The following is a 19,105-nucleotide window of genomic DNA, read 5'->3' on the forward strand; positions in this document are numbered from 1 at the left end:
TTGCAGCCGCTTGTCTTGCCACCTGACACAGGTGTCCATCAAAATCAAATGCACTTAATTATAGTCAATTTGAGTTTATTGTTCAATGATTAATATTAACTTAGAGGTAACACTAAAATTGAGCTTTAAAATATGAATGGAACCGCATAGATTGAACGGCTCCAGAGAAGCATTCTCTTCGTTTGCAGTCAGAATGCTCGATTGAAGCTGTTCAAAGGCCTAATTTTGGTTTTGAGAACTGTTGCCATATGTATATCGTTCATTATCATATATTATATAGTAATATTGTATATGTGGCTGCTCGGGACGGCTGCTGTTTAATAAGGGCTGCTGCCTACATAAGTAAAACAATGACAAGAAAATATTCAGGAAATTCTACTAAGAGTGTCGAGGGAAAGGAGTTGCGTTTTGTTTGGACCTTTGGCAGTTAGGCATCCGATAAATTAATAAATTACGAATAAAAGTTAGACATTAAGTTTAGATACGAGTACAAATATCACCTGAGCGTCGGCTGCTGCATTCGTTGTTAGTTCGAGTGATTAAATTAGGGTAGAAGCGGTCAGAGGGATCTAGTGGAGGTCGGGAAGTGTCTGGAAGAAGGGCGAGTCCAACACCGACTGTGCGGAACAGAGCCGATTAGGTTCCACTACCTGGAGTCCTGGTGAGCTCTGCGACATTAGCGGGCAATTGGTATTCATTTATGGAACTATTGCCCGGTAATCTCTGCACGACATTTTGCAAACTATGACTACGCTTATCCTATGGACAGTCGCTGGACAACTCCAGCATCCTGCAGCTGCAACCTGCATCCTTACAGACTAAGTGGCTCCCATTCTCACAAATCGTTGACTACCGCAGCGGCACCTGCGCGACCGAAACTCATCCCGGTTACTTTCTGATTTTGAAACACTTTGAGTGTTTTTTTGAATTTGGAAAAATATGAACTTTAAAATTTCGTGTTTGAGGACACAGCCTATGTGTGTTTAGCTGCTATGCGAGAAGGCGGTGTTCGTATAGGGTCCACTGTAGATGGAGCTGCCGGAGTTGGAAACCGTCTTGGTGCTGCGACGGGCCATAATGCACAGAACGGCGGCTACAACGGCCAGCATGAGGATGAGGCCGGCGATGGCAATGGCTATGGCGAAAGTACGCTGGGAAACGCACAGGGCATCGTCCAGGGTCTGTAATAAAGATTTGATTAGTTCTTAATCGATTCGCGATAGATTAGACTATTCTCCAGTCCATACCTTTTCCTTGTACACTGCATCATCATCGCTTTCGTTGGAATTCTCGTTCTCGTTGACGTACAGACCGGAGAACACCTCAATGGTGGCGGGCAAACCGTCCTCCTCCTTGCTATCAACTGCTGTCTGTCGCTTGGGACGCTTGCCAGTGCACAGAGGTGCCTCCTGGCACGTTGGATCCTCCAGAGCACACAATCTTACGTTGCACTGGTAGTAGACGGAAGTGGTGTAAGGGAACTTGTGCGCAGGGAAGGTGACGTTGGCAGCCAAACGATCCTCGGTGTAGTTGAACTGGCCCATGATCTCGTTGTCCATGGGACAGCTAGAATAAAAAATTCATTTAGTTTTCGTCAAATACAGTTTTTGCGAATATCTTACCCATCTTCGCCGACTAGTCGCTGTTCTCCCCAACCCAGACCATCACGTACAATACAATCGGTCACATGGAGTCCATAAACCTTCTGCCTATCGATGCTAATCACAATGGTTAGGGGATCACCAATCTTAACATCGTCCGCAATCTTGTGCTCGTCGTTGTAGATCTTCATGTGGCAACCGGGCATGGGTATCTCGTTGTTGGTCACATCCTCCTCCTCCTCCTGCTGCGGCTGTGGTGCATTGGCATCGTAGACATCCTCCTCGTCCAGGTCGTCGTCCTGCTGCTTGTCCAGCGATCGTCCATAATCCCGCCGATCATCGCTGCGGAAGGCCTGCGGTTTCTGGGCATGCTTACGCAGATGCTTCTTGGGCTTGATGGCAGCATCACGACTCTTGTAGGCGCAACGGACGTGGTAGCCACGGCCTAGGTCGGTGATAAGCTTCAGGTGAGGCTGTAGCACAATCGTGTTGAAGAACTCAATGCCACCATCGTCCTGAAAAAAGTAGGGAGAATGTTATTAACCCAATCAAACCATAATTATACGCTACATTATGCTTAACACCCAATGGCGTTGTTATTATGTGAGTTTAGATTCAAAATTATTCAAATTTCGGAATTATCAACACCCATTAGGTAAAAAGAAACCCTAAAATTAAAACTCAAGAACCTAACAAGACCTGAAAACTTTCTTCACCTCATGCTACATAAATTCAAATGGGAATTAAGTATAATTTTAAACATCGAATTACCACCAACTGACAAAAGACTTGAACAACAACCTTGTTCGCCCTCAATTCAGCTATGGCACTAGCCACTGGTCACCGGCCAGTCTGGTTACCGGCCAAAGCTAATGCTAAGAAGCCATAGATATCACCGACCTGAACCCGAGAATAATGGTGGCGGGGCCTCTCCTCATTATGCATTCAGAGATTCACGCTCGGCTGCGTCCAGAAATCGCTTGGAAGTTGAATGTGCGATCTAGAGACAGACATCACTAAATACCAAGTGGTGTCTTGGGGCTACTATGGAGCACTTCCTGATGTTGCCATCAGAATGGTGCTAAAGCTGATCAGCCAGGTGTAACGTCTAGCCGCCAGGAGACCTATGGGCCCTATCTCCTCGCAAATTAGCCAAGATTGCATGATGAATTTTAATTAACACTTGTTACATTGAAAGGTGGAAAGTCCCAGAAATATGATGCAATTTCCATGAGGAAGCGTTTTTCCCTCTACAATCTATTTTTTTCTGGAAATTCAAAGTAGGGTTTATTTTCATAATCTTTTAAGATGGATCTTCATTTCTATAAAAAATTGGGTTGGGCGTAAAGATTATTAATTACGTATGTTAGGAGACAGAATATGAGTTAAATCGTGGTCCGAAAAACGACAAATCGCATTCATTTTTCTGAATAATTCTTTTCCAAGCTTAAGACTTTTTGCTAAGTGTTCTTCTAACGGTTCTCTCCCATCGGCGATTGTGCTAATTCCAAAAGGCAACACCAACAAATCGAGTACACACTCACCGGCTTTGGTAGAAAGGTGAGGTGGTAAGGTAATGACGGAGGCAAGAGGCAAGAAGTATAGTACATCGGTGGCTCGCAGCTCGGAAGTTTTGTAATTGGGTCTCTACAGATTTGGGCACGGAAGTTCTCCGCTTAAGTGGGCCCTCTTCTTGGCTGCAGGCATTCTTAATTGCCAGCCCCGATGTTTGTTGTTATAGCCGGGGCATTAATCGGCCAGAAGAAGTTGGCTTTAAGACGCAGCCGGTGTGCGATTTATTGCTCAACGAGTTTCCGTCGCTTGGCATTGTCTCTAATGATTGTCTGTCTGTCGGCCTGCCTGCCTGCCTGGCTTAAAACAAGACGAGAAATGGCCAAGAAACTAAATAAAAGAAAGACTGGGGAGGGGCTTCCTTTTGTTGGCCAAGTCTCTAAGAACCGTTGACAGTTATGTTCAAGTGTCGGTTCTCAGCGTCCCAGCATCTGGGCATCATCATCTCAAGACAATGGGCCAATAAAAAGCATAATAAAGTGACATTTGAGATTTCCAGCACAAGACGCGGTTGGTTGGGGGCTGGGTTCTAACGGTAGAAAAACCTATTATGTCATTATAACACTTCTCCGCCCAAAAACGGTGGTGGAAAAAGTGTCAAAAAAGGCATCCCAATGAGCTAAAATTATTATGGTCATTGTGCATCCGAAAACAGGTTCATGCTGGATACTCCCACGCATTTGCCTCCATTTCGACCAACCATTTGACCTTCGATCCAAACACGGCAGCACCAGCAGCAGCAGCGGCGGCGGCATTAAAATATCAATATCGTCAATAAAGCGCTTACATGTTTGTACACTTTTGGCCTTTTCATGGTCATCCGCCGACATTGGCGGCCAACGAACGCATTACCAGCCGAGCACCAACAGCCAACGTCGAAGCCGTCAGAACAAATTGATTTCGCTGTGAAACGAGCTTACTCGCTGAGCTATGAAAAATTGTTTTTAATGGAAGGAAGCCCACTGATTCTAAGATGAGCAAAACCAATTTATTTTTAATTGAAAGCTGTGTGAGGTGGCATGTCTTGTAAAATAGCTTATACATTTATTAAGATCCTTAGGTGTTCCAACAATCTACTTAACAAAATGTATTGTTCCAATCACCCTTATTGAATTATCAATCAAGGCACTTGCTGAGCTATGAATAATTGCGTTTAATTAAATCTCTTTTTTCTGATTCTAAGATGGCAGCAATTAAAATTTAATTAAAAATATTGTGTTTGTTGGCGGGAGACCCCAACCCTTGGCGACCCTGTGAGTACCTGTTCGTGGCTCATTTAATTATGCTTGACATGCGCACAGCTCACAGCACTCTCGACCCTCGGATCCGACTCCGTTGTCGGCTCCGGCTCCGTCTCTGGCAGTGGCAGTGGCAGATGTGGCGGCGGCTTGTCACGCGACTTTTTACACTGCAATGATCTCATCGCAACTATGACGTAAGACAGGATGGCTGGCAAGCGATTGCCATTAGTGAGTTGCACGCTGGATGAGACCTGCTCATCGTGTTTAATGACAAACATTAAAAAAAATATCTCCCTGTCCCGGCCTTGGACAGTCTCTGTTGATTTTCCAGCTGGGCCCACTGACTGGGCTTAAAATAATATTTACCGATTCTGAATTATTGAACGAACTACGAACGTAAATTCGTTGGGCCAACACAATCGGGCAAGGCGGCGAAGGACAAAGCAATGAAAATACAAAAGACTCAGGCAACAAACTCGAAATATGCGAAGAATACTATATACGTGCTATGTACTCAGAGTGTGTATTTATGCAATTTGTGCCTGCACTGGTCATAAAAAATAATGAGAGAAGCGTTGCAGTTATATATTTTTAGACGTTGATTAAGAAAATTGCTTTGAAAAGGCTATAAACTTAAGAATCTGTAATCCTAAAAGCTTCCTATCTAGTAAATTGTGATTGATGATTTTCAAACACTATTACGGCAGCTGTTCTTAAATGCAATTGACTTTCTTGCCACATTGCATCGATTGCTGTAACTGCAATTAACATTTGTAATGCGAAAAATTGTGTCAATCCGATCGGGCGAAAGGAAAAAGCAACTAATGGCAACAAACAGCAGCCACAAATTACAAAACGCTCTGGCCCCATAAATGCCGAGAAAATTACATTAATATGTATCACAATCGGGCTTTATACGCGTCGTTGTGGCAGCCGCAGCGGCTATAAAAATGCCTCCGATGCGTGAGCTGCAGCCCGCATTTAGCCCGGTTAAGTGCTAATTGAGATTTCAAAATCTGATTCCAGCACAAACACAGTCCGTTGTTGTGCCCGAATCAAACGAATCGATCGAACGAATGAGCCAATAAATAAGTCGGGGGGCCATATACGTATTAGACAGGCCCAACACCGTATCGAGTCGGATGAAATTTATATGGCACATCTTGGCCGGCCTTTGGATCATTCGATATCGTTTACAGGGACATGGGAGACAGCTTGTCATGCTTGCTTGGGCGGTTCAGATCAAAAATATCAACTAAATCCAAGAAAACTGGTTGACAACGAATCCAAACATGGCGAAAAGTTCGGCTTACTCATCAACCAGTTGCTTTCTTTAACAAAATTCTATCGGTCTTAATCCGACAATCTCTTAAGCTCAACTATTTTTATTAATTGGGAAATACATGTATGAATGTAAGTTCTTCAGACCATCCACTGTATCAAATGACTGCCATTTTAGTTGGAGCCATCAAATCGCATCATTAGTTTAGCCGCAAAAGGTGCGTGAGCTGGCCTTTTCAATTGACTAATCATCGAGGCATTATGGACCTTACCTTGTAACCAATGAGTCTCCAGTTGCCTTATATGTCTATAAGCTTAATTTCCAATTTTTTATTTGCATGCCAAAATGGTAGAACAAGTTGGCTTGGACATGGCACCACCACCAGCACCACCTGACATCTGCCATTCAGATGAGTGGGTGCGTGTGGTTGTGGTTCGTTGACTTGCGACGCCAATGAAATTCTAGAGCTAACAAACTTACCGTTTCCTTGGGCATCGTGTTGCACGATCTGAGAGGCAGCTTGTACCGCAGGGAGCCCACATGATCTCTGCAAGGAACATGGATTAATGCAGATAAAGTCGAGGATCCAATCTGAAACTGCCATCGATTACTCACCTGTATTCGCTGAGGCATGTGGAGTTCTTGGATAGGCCTTTCGGGTAAATCATTCCACTGAACAAACCCGTCTCGTGGTTCGGAGGAGCATCTTTGATGGTGATCAGCATCGAACCCGAAAGGCACTTGATCCGCACACTCGGCTCGATGATAGCCCTTGGTGTGGGCGTGGCCTCCGCCTCCGCCGCTTCAATGGCCTCACTCAGCGAGCTCTGGGCATCCTCTGCGAAAGGAAAAAACGAAAATCACGCAATGTCAGGAATTATAAAATGCAAACAGAAGATATTCATGATAGGCCCACTCCCAAAAATGGACTGTTTGCGCAGCTGAAAAACAACAGTAAGTTGTGGCAACGAGGATGTTGCATCTGCTGCATAAACTGCAACTGCAACAACCTCAAGATCCGTTAGCCCCCGTCCATGAGCCAACAATGGCCCATGGGAGCAGTATTTAGTAATGGACTGAAGCTTCAAGCCAGCATGCGGAAGACTAAATCAAAAAATGCCGGTACACAGGAAAAATAAATTCCACCCTGTAGTGATAGGTCTTTTCTTTGAAGTAACTTTGTTGGCCAAAATTGTTTTAAGTGCTCGCTCCTGACATTGAAAAGCCATTGAAGCGGCAACATCGAAAAATCAGCAGCAACATGGGGCGCAAACATGGCACAGAAGCAAGGTAGGTGCCTTGTGGCCATTAGAAAGATGCCACGGTGCCACAACTCCAGCTGCAAGTTCCTTGAACTTCAGCGGGCAGATCGAGTCATGGCCCGGGATTAGGTTGGGCTGTGTGCTCTTGGCATTTCCTGCTCTGAACAAGCAACTTTAGATTGCAATGCCAAGAACTCAGAGCTGATGACGCTTCTTCGTTTTTTTGTGCCAATGGACCCAAAGAAGGGTACACAGCACAACACAACAAAAAACACACACAATTGGCCAAGAAAGCAACACGAATCCGAGCCAAATCCGAGCACGTTCGCCCTGGCAGTATACACACTGTGCCCGGAATGGGATGCGATGTGGCCCGATGGGATGCCGCCTTCGGTCGGGTTCAGTTGGTTCAACGAACCTTGCAGCATTTCGCATCACTTACTGCGGTTCTTGGGCAAAGTAATTGCATGCAACACGGCCATCGTGGCACTCAAGCCGGTTTCTTACTGGAATCCCATCCAGTCGACGGCTGCCTGGCACATAAAACATTTAATGGCTTTCTATTATGTATAATTTTATGGTCTCCAGAGGCGAGCCGAACTGCAGTTTCTCAAATAGAACAAACTAGACTAAGGTAACAATGAATCGCATAAATTACACTTCTCCAACAATCTGTTCCCCTCCAAGATCTTACACGCCAAGTACAAAATACAAAGAAAATGCAAAATTGAATTTCTGGGCCCCGGCAGCCTTTCAGAACTAAATCATCTTTTCAGTTTTTACTTTACGAGAAGTGTGTATCGTAGTTTTTATGTAAATTACTGATTGTAATAAATTTTTTGTGGAGCATAAAAATGGAGGCATCTGCCACAGATATGGAATCATGTTGGGACGAGAAAGACGACTTGGTTACCAAGAAGACAGTGGACTCCCTGGCCGCTGAACTGGCTGCTGCCATAACTGGGAAGTATATGATGAAGAAAGAGTCAACCAAAATCTGTCCAGTCGAGATTAAAGAAGTCTCTAGTCCTAAGGTAATCAAGGATAATATACTTGATCCATCTGTAGCTTTCAATTTTCTAGCTTCTAGTAAGTGACATGACGAGTGATACATGCGTGGCTTCTGAGAGTATAACGTGTGTACTTCTAATATTATCGTATATTATGGTATAAAATATAACTATTTATTTTAGTTCCTTTACCTCAACGGAAACTGTCGCCGAGGAAAAGGACCCCTTGAACAAATCCTTTAGTTGCCTGCCCACAAAAACCCCAAGTTCTGAGATTCTCATGTGCAAACAACCGCAAAAAACCAAACTAAGCACTCACATTCTTCGCTTGCTCAGCGATTCCACTACCGGTGACTTTAAGGTCTATGTCGGGAAATACAAATTTCTTTGTCACCTCACCATTTTGCAACTGCACTCGAAATACTTCAGGAACAACGTTGATATAGATACGCGGAAGGTTCAGTTGCCCGCGGATAAAGTCACTCCCTCGAGTTTTTATGTCCTTTACAGCTGGATGCTGGACAAGAGAGCGAAGACCAAAAACCAAAAATGTCGTTGTTGTTTGGTGGAATTATACAGTGCAGCCAAGTTTTTGGCCGTTGAGGATATATTAGAATTTTGCTGGACGGTAGCCAGTGGGGCTGATATAAGTGGCAGTCGGGCTGTTGCTCTGTTTTTGGAGGCTCTTTCTTGGGATATACCCGAATTCAAGAACATCTTGATATCTCGTATTGGTGACTTCTTCCTGCCCCTGGTGGCATCCAGGGAGTTTGTGAAATTGGATATTTATTCGGTTCGGGAGCTGCTGAGCATGAACAGTCTGGGTGTAAACAGTGAAATCGAGGTGGGGATACTGAGCAACCTCATAACTTTTAATGACTTTAATTCATTTAACTAGATCTTCATGTCTGGAGTGAGGTGGCTTAGCCACGATTGGGTAAATCGTGCAATCTACTTGGAAATGATAATGGAATGTGTGCGTTTTTTTCTGCTACCACCACCCTTCCTTCGGTACTTGGTCGGTGATCAGGACACACATATCTTTGATGTCATTTCGAAGAACAAAAAAATCGTGGATGCCATCTACAAGGTGTTCGTGTAAGTTTTCATAACTAATTTCATTACTTAAGTAAAAGTCCCTAATCATCTTCGATTCCCTCTTAAGTCAAACTTCTGCTGAGCTATGCGATTTAGCGCAGTGTGCAGTGGATCAGGATTTGAAGTTGGTGGAGCAGAGGAACTGGATATACAATCCACTGTGTCCGTACCATCGTGAGCCAGCAGGTAACCAGGGGCAGTTCTTCACCTACCAGCAATTCCTAGACTACCTGGAGACGCTACACGATTCGCCGCCCGTGGCTCTTGACTCCTAGGTCACGGAGGTTTCCGCAAACTCTCAAAATTCAGCAAAACGCAATGTGAAAGCCAGAAGGAAGTGTGCCGCAATATTTGGGCAGTTGCCGACGCGGCTGCCTTTCATTAAAATAGGCAAGGCTCGAACCGCTAAAGCGGCTTAAACAGACAGACTTTTGTTTGCCCTGTTGGCTTGTTTCTTTGGCCAAACAACAGCCAGGAGATTTGGCAACCCGAAGAGACAACAGCGAGCCGCAACGGCACACTTGGCGCATTTACTTAACAATGGCAACAAAGGCTGGCTGGGATTGAAGCGGAGCTTATAATTGGGTAATAGTTTGGAGGTGAACTAATGCTTCATTGGAAGGCAGAAATAGTCACACTTTTCGTAGTCTTGAGATTTTTAAGATAATGTACCAAGACAGATTAAATTAGATAACAAACCAAGTTACTTCCTTAATGTTTTTAGTAAGTGTTAGTAAAGGTTTCGGTAAGGAGCTATATATTAGATAGGATTTTTTTATTTTATGTGATTTCTGCTCTCCAATTTTTCAACACTCTGAAACCAATTAATCGGCGGTCTTTGTATTTATTTTCATTTGATTTCTAAGCCCCTTTCTCCACAACTCTTTCTCCCCATTCATTGTCCAGCATCGAGGCCCAAAGAACTTGGCTTAGCGTCCTAATAGATAGATTTATGTACTCACTGACTGCCGTTGGAATCTGCGCCGCGTGCGCCGCCAGAGCTGCGATTGTCTGCAAAGAAAGTGGAGACAAGTCACTCATTAGCATAGTTGGCATATAGGCATTAGGCCATCCGATCGAATGGCTCTCCCGGCTCTCCACTTGGGGCTCCCGATTCTCGACCCCCAACCGCTGACATAAATCACCGCAAGCCGACAGTAAGTCGCCGGCCTAATCCATCGCCAGTAAGCTGCTTTAATTAAAGTGCAGGGAAATGTGGAAATGCCGTGGAGACGTTCGAGGAAAATTTCGTTTTCGTGTCGCTGGCAGGCCATTTATGGCAAGGCATTATATTCTCACGATTCTAAAGGCATGGCGAAAAACTTTCGCCAGCATCATGGGTTAGAGTTGAGCCTCCAGAGCACACCATAGCCACTCGGAACCTGATCAGAGACGAGGTTGAGTTCGGGGCCAAGCGGCTTAGAGCTTAGAACGGACCAGGCGAAGTCAGCTGGAGTTGTGCCACTTTTGGCAACTTGGCGGGAATCGCGCTTAGCATACGGAGGAGGCCAATTCAGCAAAAGCAACTCTCATATCCAGGTTAATCGCATTGGCATGCAATTGTCATTCAGCGGTCTCCGGCTGATTGATGTCTTTTGGCCGACATTCTGCCAATTTTCCATTTCGATGACGCTGGAACTAGAGACCCAGAGAACCCGTCGAGTACTTACGATTAAGTGCAGCGCCGTGTAGAAAATATCCATTGGAGTGGCAGTCTTCATAGTGCGACCTGCAAGAAAAATGAGAGAAAAATTTCAATATTAATGCGGATCGCAAAAACCTTGGCAAATAGTCAAAAACCCAAAGTTCAAAACCGGTTTCACACCCACACCAAAAGGAAAATACCTCGTATCGAACGGATTATGCTAAATCACTCGAAGACAACAATTCTGTAATGAATTTCGTGGCCCAAAGGCAAACTTTCTGTTTGCCAATTGGGTCAAGACAGCCCCGGCCCAGCCGAAATGTTGGTTCGCGTGCGGGCTTATTGCAAATGGGTTAACATCGGCAAACGGTACATCAAGGAGGTTGTTGTGGAATCCACGAGGTGCCACAGATCGAGCACAATGTAAACAAACATCCGTCAAATGCAACTCATTGGAGGATGACTTTGTCTTCCGCCTCGAAACTTGCTCAAGACGGGAGCTCCAGAAGCCGCCGCAGTATTACGAGATATTAAAGACATATCAATAACCCGTGACAAACGCTTTTAAACTTCCTGTCGAGCGGTGAGAATAACAGGCCAGTCATGGCCAGGAAGACATCAATGGGGTTGGTTAGGACACGGTAAAAAATAAGGTGGTCCTTTGGGCTTACATGTCTTTTATCTTTTAAAGATATTATATTTAAATCTTGTCTTTTGATAAATGAGGCTTAATTGAATCTAAGAAGAAACATTATTTCAGGCACCTTTCTGAAATAAAAGAACCTTTCTAAACTAAAAAAGGTAACCCATTTTCCACGCACTTTTTCCAGTGCATTTCGATCATTATCTTGGGCGTCTCAAGGCAACAACAATCAGCTTAAACTGATGGCCGAGAGGCGATAATGATTTGTTGTTTATACCGGAGCCGATGTTGCTGCCAACACACTTCATTCACGGCAATACAAACACACACACGGCGATTGCGATGATGTCACAAGACCAGCAACCATCCACTAGCACTCGAATCCAGTCCAATCCACTCACCCCGAAACGAGATACAAAATACAAGATATATACCGATATAGATACAGCTCGAAAGACTCCGGGTTATTATCCAAGAGCTGTAATCTCTTTGGGAGTCTGGTTGTTATTGAAATTGGTTCGCCAGCATACAGCTCGGGAAGAAACGCGGAATTGGGTCAATAGATATGAGTTGAAATTGATAAATTGTTGGCATTATGCACTGAGCACACGTCAATTTGTCAAAAGTGTGTGGTGTGCTGGCCCCACACTTCCTGAACAATGAGCAGAAATAAACGGATTGGAGATCGCAGCCGCCACCAGACAGCAACCAGCAACCGGGCACAAACGTGGCTCAAAGCCAAATGCAAATTGGCAAGCCGGCTAACAACATCCCACAGCGACAATGCTAGAGCGCGTACTTCCACTGGCATTGCAATAAATTAGCTAAAATTAGCCAAATGACGCAAGCGGGCTTAAACAGAAAAAAAAAAAACAGAAATTGAAAACGCAGCTCATGCAGGCAATAAAAAGTCAGTCGGGGAGTCGTCGCAGCACGCCAACGAACATTATGAATAATGACTTTGATTGGCATCTGCTCTCGTTACCCAGTTGGAAATTCACAAAAAAAATGTAGACAGGGAAAATAAAAGCTAATGCCAAATGGAAATGGCAACTACGGCTGACCTTCAATTATCTGCGATCAGTGATAAGGGAAATGGCAACGAATTGGGGCAGAAAATGATAGAGATTCCCGAGGCACATGGCTTAGCATTTCCTGCAGCTGTAGCTGAAGCTTATTTCCTTTTGATTTAGGATTCCCCACACGAAGCCCCACAACTCCAGACTAGAATATAAATTATATAATTTCCTTTCCATTGAATGACTCATTCTTCGATCGATCGATGGCATGTGCAATCGCCTGTAACGGATATTTCAAGTGTCGATTTGAATTCATTTGACACACATTTCAAAAAAGCATTCCAAATAGCACCAAGCTGGAAACAAAAAACTAAACAAACAAACACAGACAAAATGGGCCGTGCAACTGAATAAATTTAATGGGTTTTGCGTGCACGACGAGCCAACAAAGTTGTGTTTTATTTATTTAAAGTTTAAACAATTGCATTTTCATTGAAGTATATGCTCTGTTAATGTGGCGGCAAAATGACCTCGCGTGTTCCCAGCTCTAACGTAATTTATTTGCGTTTAAATACCTGGTTGAGGTATGCAAAAAAAAGGTAACAAAATAGTTGGTTATATAGTTTTTGAAATGCACGCTTAACTTTACGGCTTTATGCTTCAGCAAAATTGCTTGGGAAAAGAGCATACAAGCCAGAAAAATGTATGAAAAAAGCGCGTAACTGTGCGTAAAATTGTTACCAAGCCGAATATCTCAAATTACATTGTTAATTGGCCATTAAATTATCTGGGCCGTGCGAGACTAAACACTAAACACTCCAATCAAAGGGAACGGACCTCCTGTTGATCTCGATCGTTCATCAACCCCGAAAACTAGGTGATCCACATAAGCTTCGCATTAATCTTGGGAACCCTTTTTCTGGCTCGACTTGGAAGCTAGTCAATTAGAATATCTGACGACTCCCATCGCTGGAGATCTCTCCAGATCTGGTTCCAATGCGAGTTGGCCAACGGCAATGGCAAAAATCACAAAAATAAAAAAAACACAACAAATCTGTGTTAAGCACACAACACACACTCGCACACACGTAGCGATATTAACCACAATACTACACTAACGTGGCCTGACCCATTTGGAACGAGGGTTTCGGCGGGGGATTCTAGCAACTTTCGGTTGCGGTTTGCCATTAAAATGGGAAATCTCCGATCTGCGTCGTACATCTCTCTCTAAGGCCATAATAATGTGATCAATCAGCATAGCGATGCGTAAAGCTAATTTTGCTGCAATTTCGCTGCCATAGAAAGTAAGTTTGGGGCCGGGTTATGGGGTTTTAAAGACCTACGATGTAGCCGAGGATTCCCAAGATGCAGTGCCGACTTTGTCCCGCATTGTTCTTAATGATGCTAATTAAAGACGAGTCGAACAAAAAGGGCACAATCGCAGCGCGGCTACTTTTTCGTTTTGTTTCTTTTACAGTTCGAATGGGGTCAGAGACTTGGCTTTAATGTTTGATTTCGGGTCTTAGCTTTTACTTTTACCCAAAGACTGCTTCTAAGGCCCAGGGGTCTTCGGTGCGTGCTAATCAAGCCCAAAAGATCAATGGCAATTGAGGCATCGACTTTCACCTGCTTGTGTATGCAGGCGCTTCGGCTTCAAATTAGAATTTTAAATGCCAAGATCACACAATTAGCTGCACGAACAAAACAATGAGATCATTGTGGGGCTATATTTTATTTGTAATTAATACGGCTTCCTAGTTAAAAAAGAAATTTGACAAATAAGAAATTAGATTCTATAGTGAGTTTCTAATTCAATAACTTATCACCTAACCAAGGTTTTCAGAAGTGTTTCTGACATTTGATTGGGAAATGCTAACCGTTTTAGCTCCCTGTGGCAGCAATTAAGGTAAAGTCAACGAATCGGAACCAACTGTGTTTTTACCTGGCAATCGCGTCAAGGTCATTGCAATTGTCTCGTCGTCGCCGGCGCAGTGTATTGTATTTTTCTCCGGCATTTCAACAAAACACAAATGAGCTAACAATGCTTTAATTTGCTGTTGGCCAATTGCAATAAACGCCAACGCCGATTCCGTTTATAGATTTTTATTTGGCCAACAACAACAGCAGCAACCTCAGCCTTTGTTAATTGACTTTTGGCCACAATTGGCCATTAGTTAAATGTGAGAATTTGAAGATGAAAGGCGCATCATCAAAGTCAGAGTCAGAGGGGGAGAGAAGAAAACCTGACCCCACCTTCTTGGCCAAAATGCTGCGTTGACCTGGTTGTTGCCACACGCAACGCAGTGGCTGCGCCAAACTGGAGCGTGGAGACGTTGACGAGTTGCCACATTTTGTGCGAACCAAGTTTGGGTGAGACCACAAGATGGCCAATTCGAATTGCGTATTTTTTCTACCACTTGCTGTTATATAAGTTCTCTGCAAATGGCTAGCGTCTTCGTTTCGGCCATGTGGATTTGTCAAGTTGTCCAATTTGGCTCAAACGCTGACTGGCAATATGCAAACGTCATTGCCTATTGGACACCCACAAATGGCAGCAACAACATTAACGATGTAGGTACCCTGCGGCTCAGCCTAAAAATATATTTTCTCTCTCGTATTTTGACGCCTAATTTTTGTGGGTTACAAGTTTTGCGGCTATTCAGCCACAAATACAAAAAGTTAACGAAAAATAGGCGAAACAAACAAACAGCAAAGAAATTCGCATTGAACGTGACTTGAGCTAAGCCTGAGACATGAATGTGTTTGATTTTTATCAGCCGGGTCTACAATATTTCAGTTTAAGCCATTTACTCTTTTTTGCCTTTCTGACTTGGCGCCCATTGTTGCCCGCTGTTTTTTGTACATTTTTTTTGCTTGGCCTGAAGGCAGAGCCGAAACTAGTTTTTTGTAGTTCCGTTTTTGCCTCGGCTTCAGGTTTCTGGCCGTAGTTTTGTTGTTGGTGTGTCTAGAAGTACTTAAAATGGAGGCTTCCAGCGACATTGGCAACAGCTACTGCTGGTCAGCAGGCTGAGCATGAGGCTAATACGTCATTAAAACCCAATTTATTGAGAGCTTTTCGTTTTTTGTTTTTAAATGCATAAGCTTCTGCTGGTTGGAGGGAATCGCTTGATGAGCTAGAGACACGGGCGTTGCTAATTACCAGCAGCAGCACCCAGTTCTGACCTCATCCGAATTTTAATAACTTTATCCGAGTTTCCTTGGCTTGAGTTTCTACATAAATGATCTCATGTATGGCTTAAAATAGGGGAGAAACTTGGCTGCAGGCAATGGAAAATAAATGAAAAACCTCATAAATTTACATAGAAACTATAAAAATTAATTACCTGAACATTCTCTGAGAAGAGCCTGAGAGAATCCGATCTGAGAAGTAAAGCCAGTTCAAAAGTCTTGGCCTGCCACACCCCATCTAAGGTTGGGATTTGAAAGTGTTTCGGAATGAATTGTACAAACTCGTATTCAACTGCAGTTGCTGGTTTTTATTTCTTTTATTTTTTTGCGTGGGGTTGGTCTAAGAGCCTGCATTTAAGACCGCTTTAGTTTGCCAATGTTGATTTAATTCGCCTGACATGGCCAACCGAGGGGGAGTTGGTTGGAGTTCGAGCAAATCGACTAGCCAGACGACTTTTCATTTTGGCCAAACAAAAAAAAAAACAAACACGATATCCAATGCACATTGTCCAGGCCAGCAGGGAACAAAAAAAAATAAAGCATATGACTCACAAAAACTGACTTGGGCACACCTTTCGCTAGCGAAACCCACAAGCAACATTTTGGGTTTTTGCATAATTAGTGACAAGCGCCAACGAGTCGTATGAGTAATTCACCCAAAGACCCAAGTTCGTTGCCTAAGTCATTCGTTTTCAACTGTAAATCGATATGTGCGCAAAAAAATACGGCAAAGCGGCAAATCTAACGTTGTAAAGGTCTTAGCCTGGTTGAATGAACTCTTCTTTTTGGCGCTTTCTTTGTCAGTTCTTCGGCAAGAGGTTATTAATCAATCAAGCCACCTTTGTCGGAGATGCCCACACACATATTAAAAGCTTAGTTCATGAACTCCCAAATCTGCATGTTTTTTGTTCAGTATTGAAATAATTTTCGAAACATTATCCGATGAAGAAGTGAGAGGAAGTCTGGTCTTTATATTTCTCAGTTAAGTGCCTCAAACGCTGAGCCATAAAAATCATACACACAATGCTTTTAATATTTTTCCGTCTTCATTTTTATTTTGTGCCCGCTTCAAGGTCACTTGAAGCTGTTATATAAACAAGTTAACTACGAGCTCGCCAAGAAACTGGTATTCAAGCAACTCGAGCTCGGATTCGCCTTTTAATTATACAAATTTTACGCTTGCGTTGGCGTTTCTCAAACATGGCATTCCGAGAATAGACAGCCCACAGGTGAGAGAACCGAATCCAAGACAGAAGTTGGCGGAGGCAATCGGATGGATGGGCGACCCTCCAGCAAGCGTATGTCAAAAATGCAATTATTTACAACAAAAGGCGTTGCATTCAACACAGATAAAGACCATTACATTGGCCAGACAATATTTTGATAGCTAACAAACCACAAATTAACCAATTAATAGGCCGTGCATCACCAGGAGAGGGAAAGGCTGCAGCCGAGAGTTCCCATTCCCAGTCTGCGGATGATGCAAGTGTCGGATCGGGATGGGTCAATGGAAACAGACCTCCATCAATCAAATTTTCTAATTGCTTCTTTAGACGCCAACTCGCACGACCTCATCCACCGACAAAACGAACATAATTACAGACCTCTACGGATGGCTAGATCTTCCATAGAAGTGCTAAAAAGTTCGTCTGTCGGTTCATGTAGAACTTTAAGCTTTTCCCAGGTACATACAAAAATGATAAACTGGGGGGAATTGGAAAAATGTTGGGTCAGCCAATTAGCAACAGATTCTGACTTCATAATAACTTCACACACAGTGTGGAAAATGTGAATGGACCCACCCGGAATAGTCGATGACACATTACTTATGCCGCGCACATCCAGGAATGGGTATTGGTAATGAAAACAGGGATTTGGGAAATGGGAAAAGCGGATACAAGACGGATGTCCGTGATGTGGCTGTTTAAATAGGTAGCCACGCCATCCTAGCCATATTTGTGTCCCCAGCCATCCATCAGATGATGTAACTACCCGGCGAACTTGGCAGCCAATTTTGGCCACAGAGTCAACCTTGGCAAACAGGTTCAGATATATCCATGTAGACGGGGACAGTTTTGTTTCTGCAGAAACGCAGATAAAGACCGTTCCATTTGCACAGAAAACCGATTGCACTGCTCCCAGATGGGTCTTCTTTCAATTCAGTTGAGGCCCCCCCCAAGTACAAGTATTCCACGAATTTCGAACGCAACTAACCGGTTTGGCTGATGGATTTTTGGCACATCCACAGCGTCTGAAGTCGATTTATGAAGTCATCTTTTAAAGCATCGGGTTTCGAGTTTTGCAAACGGCAAGACTTTGAAAAGTGCATGATTTTTTGAGGGTTTTCTCTTTTTTAGGATCTACCACTCACCTCTATAGCCAACTTCGCCCTTTTTGCGTAATCCAATTAGTTATGTGGCCCGTTGTCTTTTTATATTTTTGTTTGCTTGTTTTCGCGATTTTGCTATGGTTTAAACTGGTTGCCCAAAGCGATGATGATGATTTTTTAAATATATTTCCAAAAATTTTGTTTCACATGAGTTTCAGCTTTGGCGGCAGGCATTTAATTGATTTTTGCTATTTTTTTGTGTTGTATATTTTTTAACGGGCTTCCTCTATAATTTTGTCGTTTTGTGGCCAACACTCGTTTTACATGTTAACGCTGGGGGGAATTACACAAATAAGAGACTTTTGAAAAGAGACCGAAGAGCGGATAAGAGAGCAAAGTCTCCTTAGCAAATTGTGGTAAATAATCCAAGCTGTTGCTGTTGTTGCTACTGCTGCTATTACCGCGATACAAAAGACTGAAGCAACAAACTTTCCGACACTTTTACACTTCCCCTACACTACGAAGAAAACAAACGCGAAATATTCAAAAGATTCACAAATCATTCAGCACGTATTTTGCTGCTTCGGTTCAACCACCCGTCGAGCTTAATCATTTCCCAAGGGCAACAACAATCAGAAAACACGAAAAATATCAAAAACACACAACAGCAACAACCGCAACTTAATTTTTTTTTAAATCTCAAAACCCAAAATAAAAATCTTTTAAACCAAGGCAATGCCGTTTCCAATTCGTTTGCACGATCCAATTAGAACCGGGTAAACGGAATCTTAAATTCTAACGCACTCTAAAATCTAACACGCACTCGAATATGTTTACGAATCAAATCGAATCGAATCGGATCGAAATCGAATCGAAGCGGAGCGGAGCGGGTCGGATCTGTCGTGCGATCCGCTTTCGTTATATGGTTGTGTCTCGCACACCAACCTGGCCAAGACTGACAGAGCCAGACAACGAAGCCTAGTGCTCGCACTCGGAGTAAAATAGTTAAGACGTCTGGCCAACAACCGGTCTTGCCAAGATTCGGAGTGGCGTCGCATGGCGGTTTCGGAGTAATTGGCAATACGGCAGCGATTCTCTGAGCTTGCTCTTAAAAATAACTCTCTACTATATTCCTGCTTTATTATTTTTACGAGACTTGGTGTTGTTGGCAGCTTTTCAGCAGCAACACCCAGCTGCGACCAGTCGAGTTGCAC

General features: G+C 43.5%; 2 protein-coding genes across 4 annotated transcripts; one reads left to right on the forward strand and one right to left on the reverse strand.

Moving 5' to 3' along the window:
* Positions 1 to 58: 58 nt before the first annotated feature.
* Positions 59 to 18,842, reverse strand: pio (piopio). 2 transcript variants are annotated; one of them, XM_017241962.3, is made up of 9 exons: positions 18,715 to 18,842; positions 17,934 to 18,224; positions 10,737 to 10,795; positions 10,029 to 10,077; positions 6,312 to 6,534; positions 6,177 to 6,243; positions 1,623 to 2,116; positions 1,248 to 1,566; positions 59 to 1,181 (listed from the first exon to the last, which is right to left on the reverse strand). In XM_017241962.3, exons 3-9 carry the CDS (start codon positions 10,785 to 10,787, stop codon positions 984 to 986), a joined length of 1,401 nt encoding a protein of 466 aa, XP_017097451.2. In that variant the 5' UTR covers positions 10,788 to 10,795; positions 17,934 to 18,224; positions 18,715 to 18,842; the 3' UTR covers positions 59 to 983. The 2 variants fall into 2 exon arrangements, with proteins under 2 accessions (XP_017097451.2, XP_070134459.1); XM_070278358.1 differs by lacking the exons at positions 17,934 to 18,224; positions 18,715 to 18,842 and adding an exon at positions 11,789 to 11,807.
* On the forward strand, positions 7,718 to 9,772 carry LOC108125681 (kelch-like protein 41b). Of its 2 annotated transcripts, none has more exons than XM_017241966.3 (5): positions 7,718 to 7,992; positions 8,042 to 8,094; positions 8,152 to 8,812; positions 8,867 to 9,066; positions 9,134 to 9,772. In XM_017241966.3, the coding sequence occupies exons 1-5, from the start codon at positions 7,813 to 7,815 to the stop codon at positions 9,339 to 9,341; spliced, it is 1,302 nt and encodes a 433-aa protein (XP_017097455.2). In that variant the 5' UTR covers positions 7,718 to 7,812; the 3' UTR covers positions 9,342 to 9,772. The 2 variants fall into 2 exon arrangements, with proteins under 2 accessions (XP_017097455.2, XP_070134460.1); XM_070278359.1 differs by having other exon boundaries at positions 7,866 to 7,992; positions 8,049 to 8,094.
* Positions 18,843 to 19,105: the final 263 nt, after the last annotated feature.

The sequence above is a fragment of the Drosophila bipectinata genome, chromosome 2R (assembly GCF_030179905.1).
Source record: "Drosophila bipectinata strain 14024-0381.07 chromosome 2R, DbipHiC1v2, whole genome shotgun sequence".
Classification (NCBI taxonomy): Eukaryota; Metazoa; Arthropoda; class Insecta; order Diptera; family Drosophilidae; genus Drosophila; species Drosophila bipectinata.

What these genes read in the sequence shown, in the direction of transcription:
- LOC108125681 (XM_017241966.3), top strand. Translation starts at nt 7,813, where the DNA reads ATGGAGGCATCTGCCACAGATATGGAATCATGTTGGGACGAGAAAGAC. An exon ending in AAGAAGTCTCTAGTCCTAAG is followed by an intron (nt 7,993 to 8,041) that starts GTAATCAAGGAT and finishes TCAATTTTCTAG; the next exon opens with CTTCTAGTAAGTGACATGAC. An exon ending in GCCATCTACAAGGTGTTCGT is followed by an intron (nt 9,067 to 9,133) that starts GTAAGTTTTCAT and finishes TTCCCTCTTAAG; the next exon opens with TCAAACTTCTGCTGAGCTAT.
- pio (XM_017241962.3), bottom strand. Translation starts at nt 10,787, where the DNA reads ATGAAGACTGCCACTCCAATGGATATTTTCTACACGGCGCTGCACTTA. An exon ending in ACACGGCGCTGCACTTAATC is followed by an intron (nt 10,078 to 10,736) that starts GTAAGTACTCGA and finishes CTTTCTTTGCAG; the next exon opens with ACAATCGCAGCTCTGGCGGC. An exon ending in ACATGCCTCAGCGAATACAG is followed by an intron (nt 6,244 to 6,311) that starts GTGAGTAATCGA and finishes TGTTCCTTGCAG; the next exon opens with AGATCATGTGGGCTCCCTGC.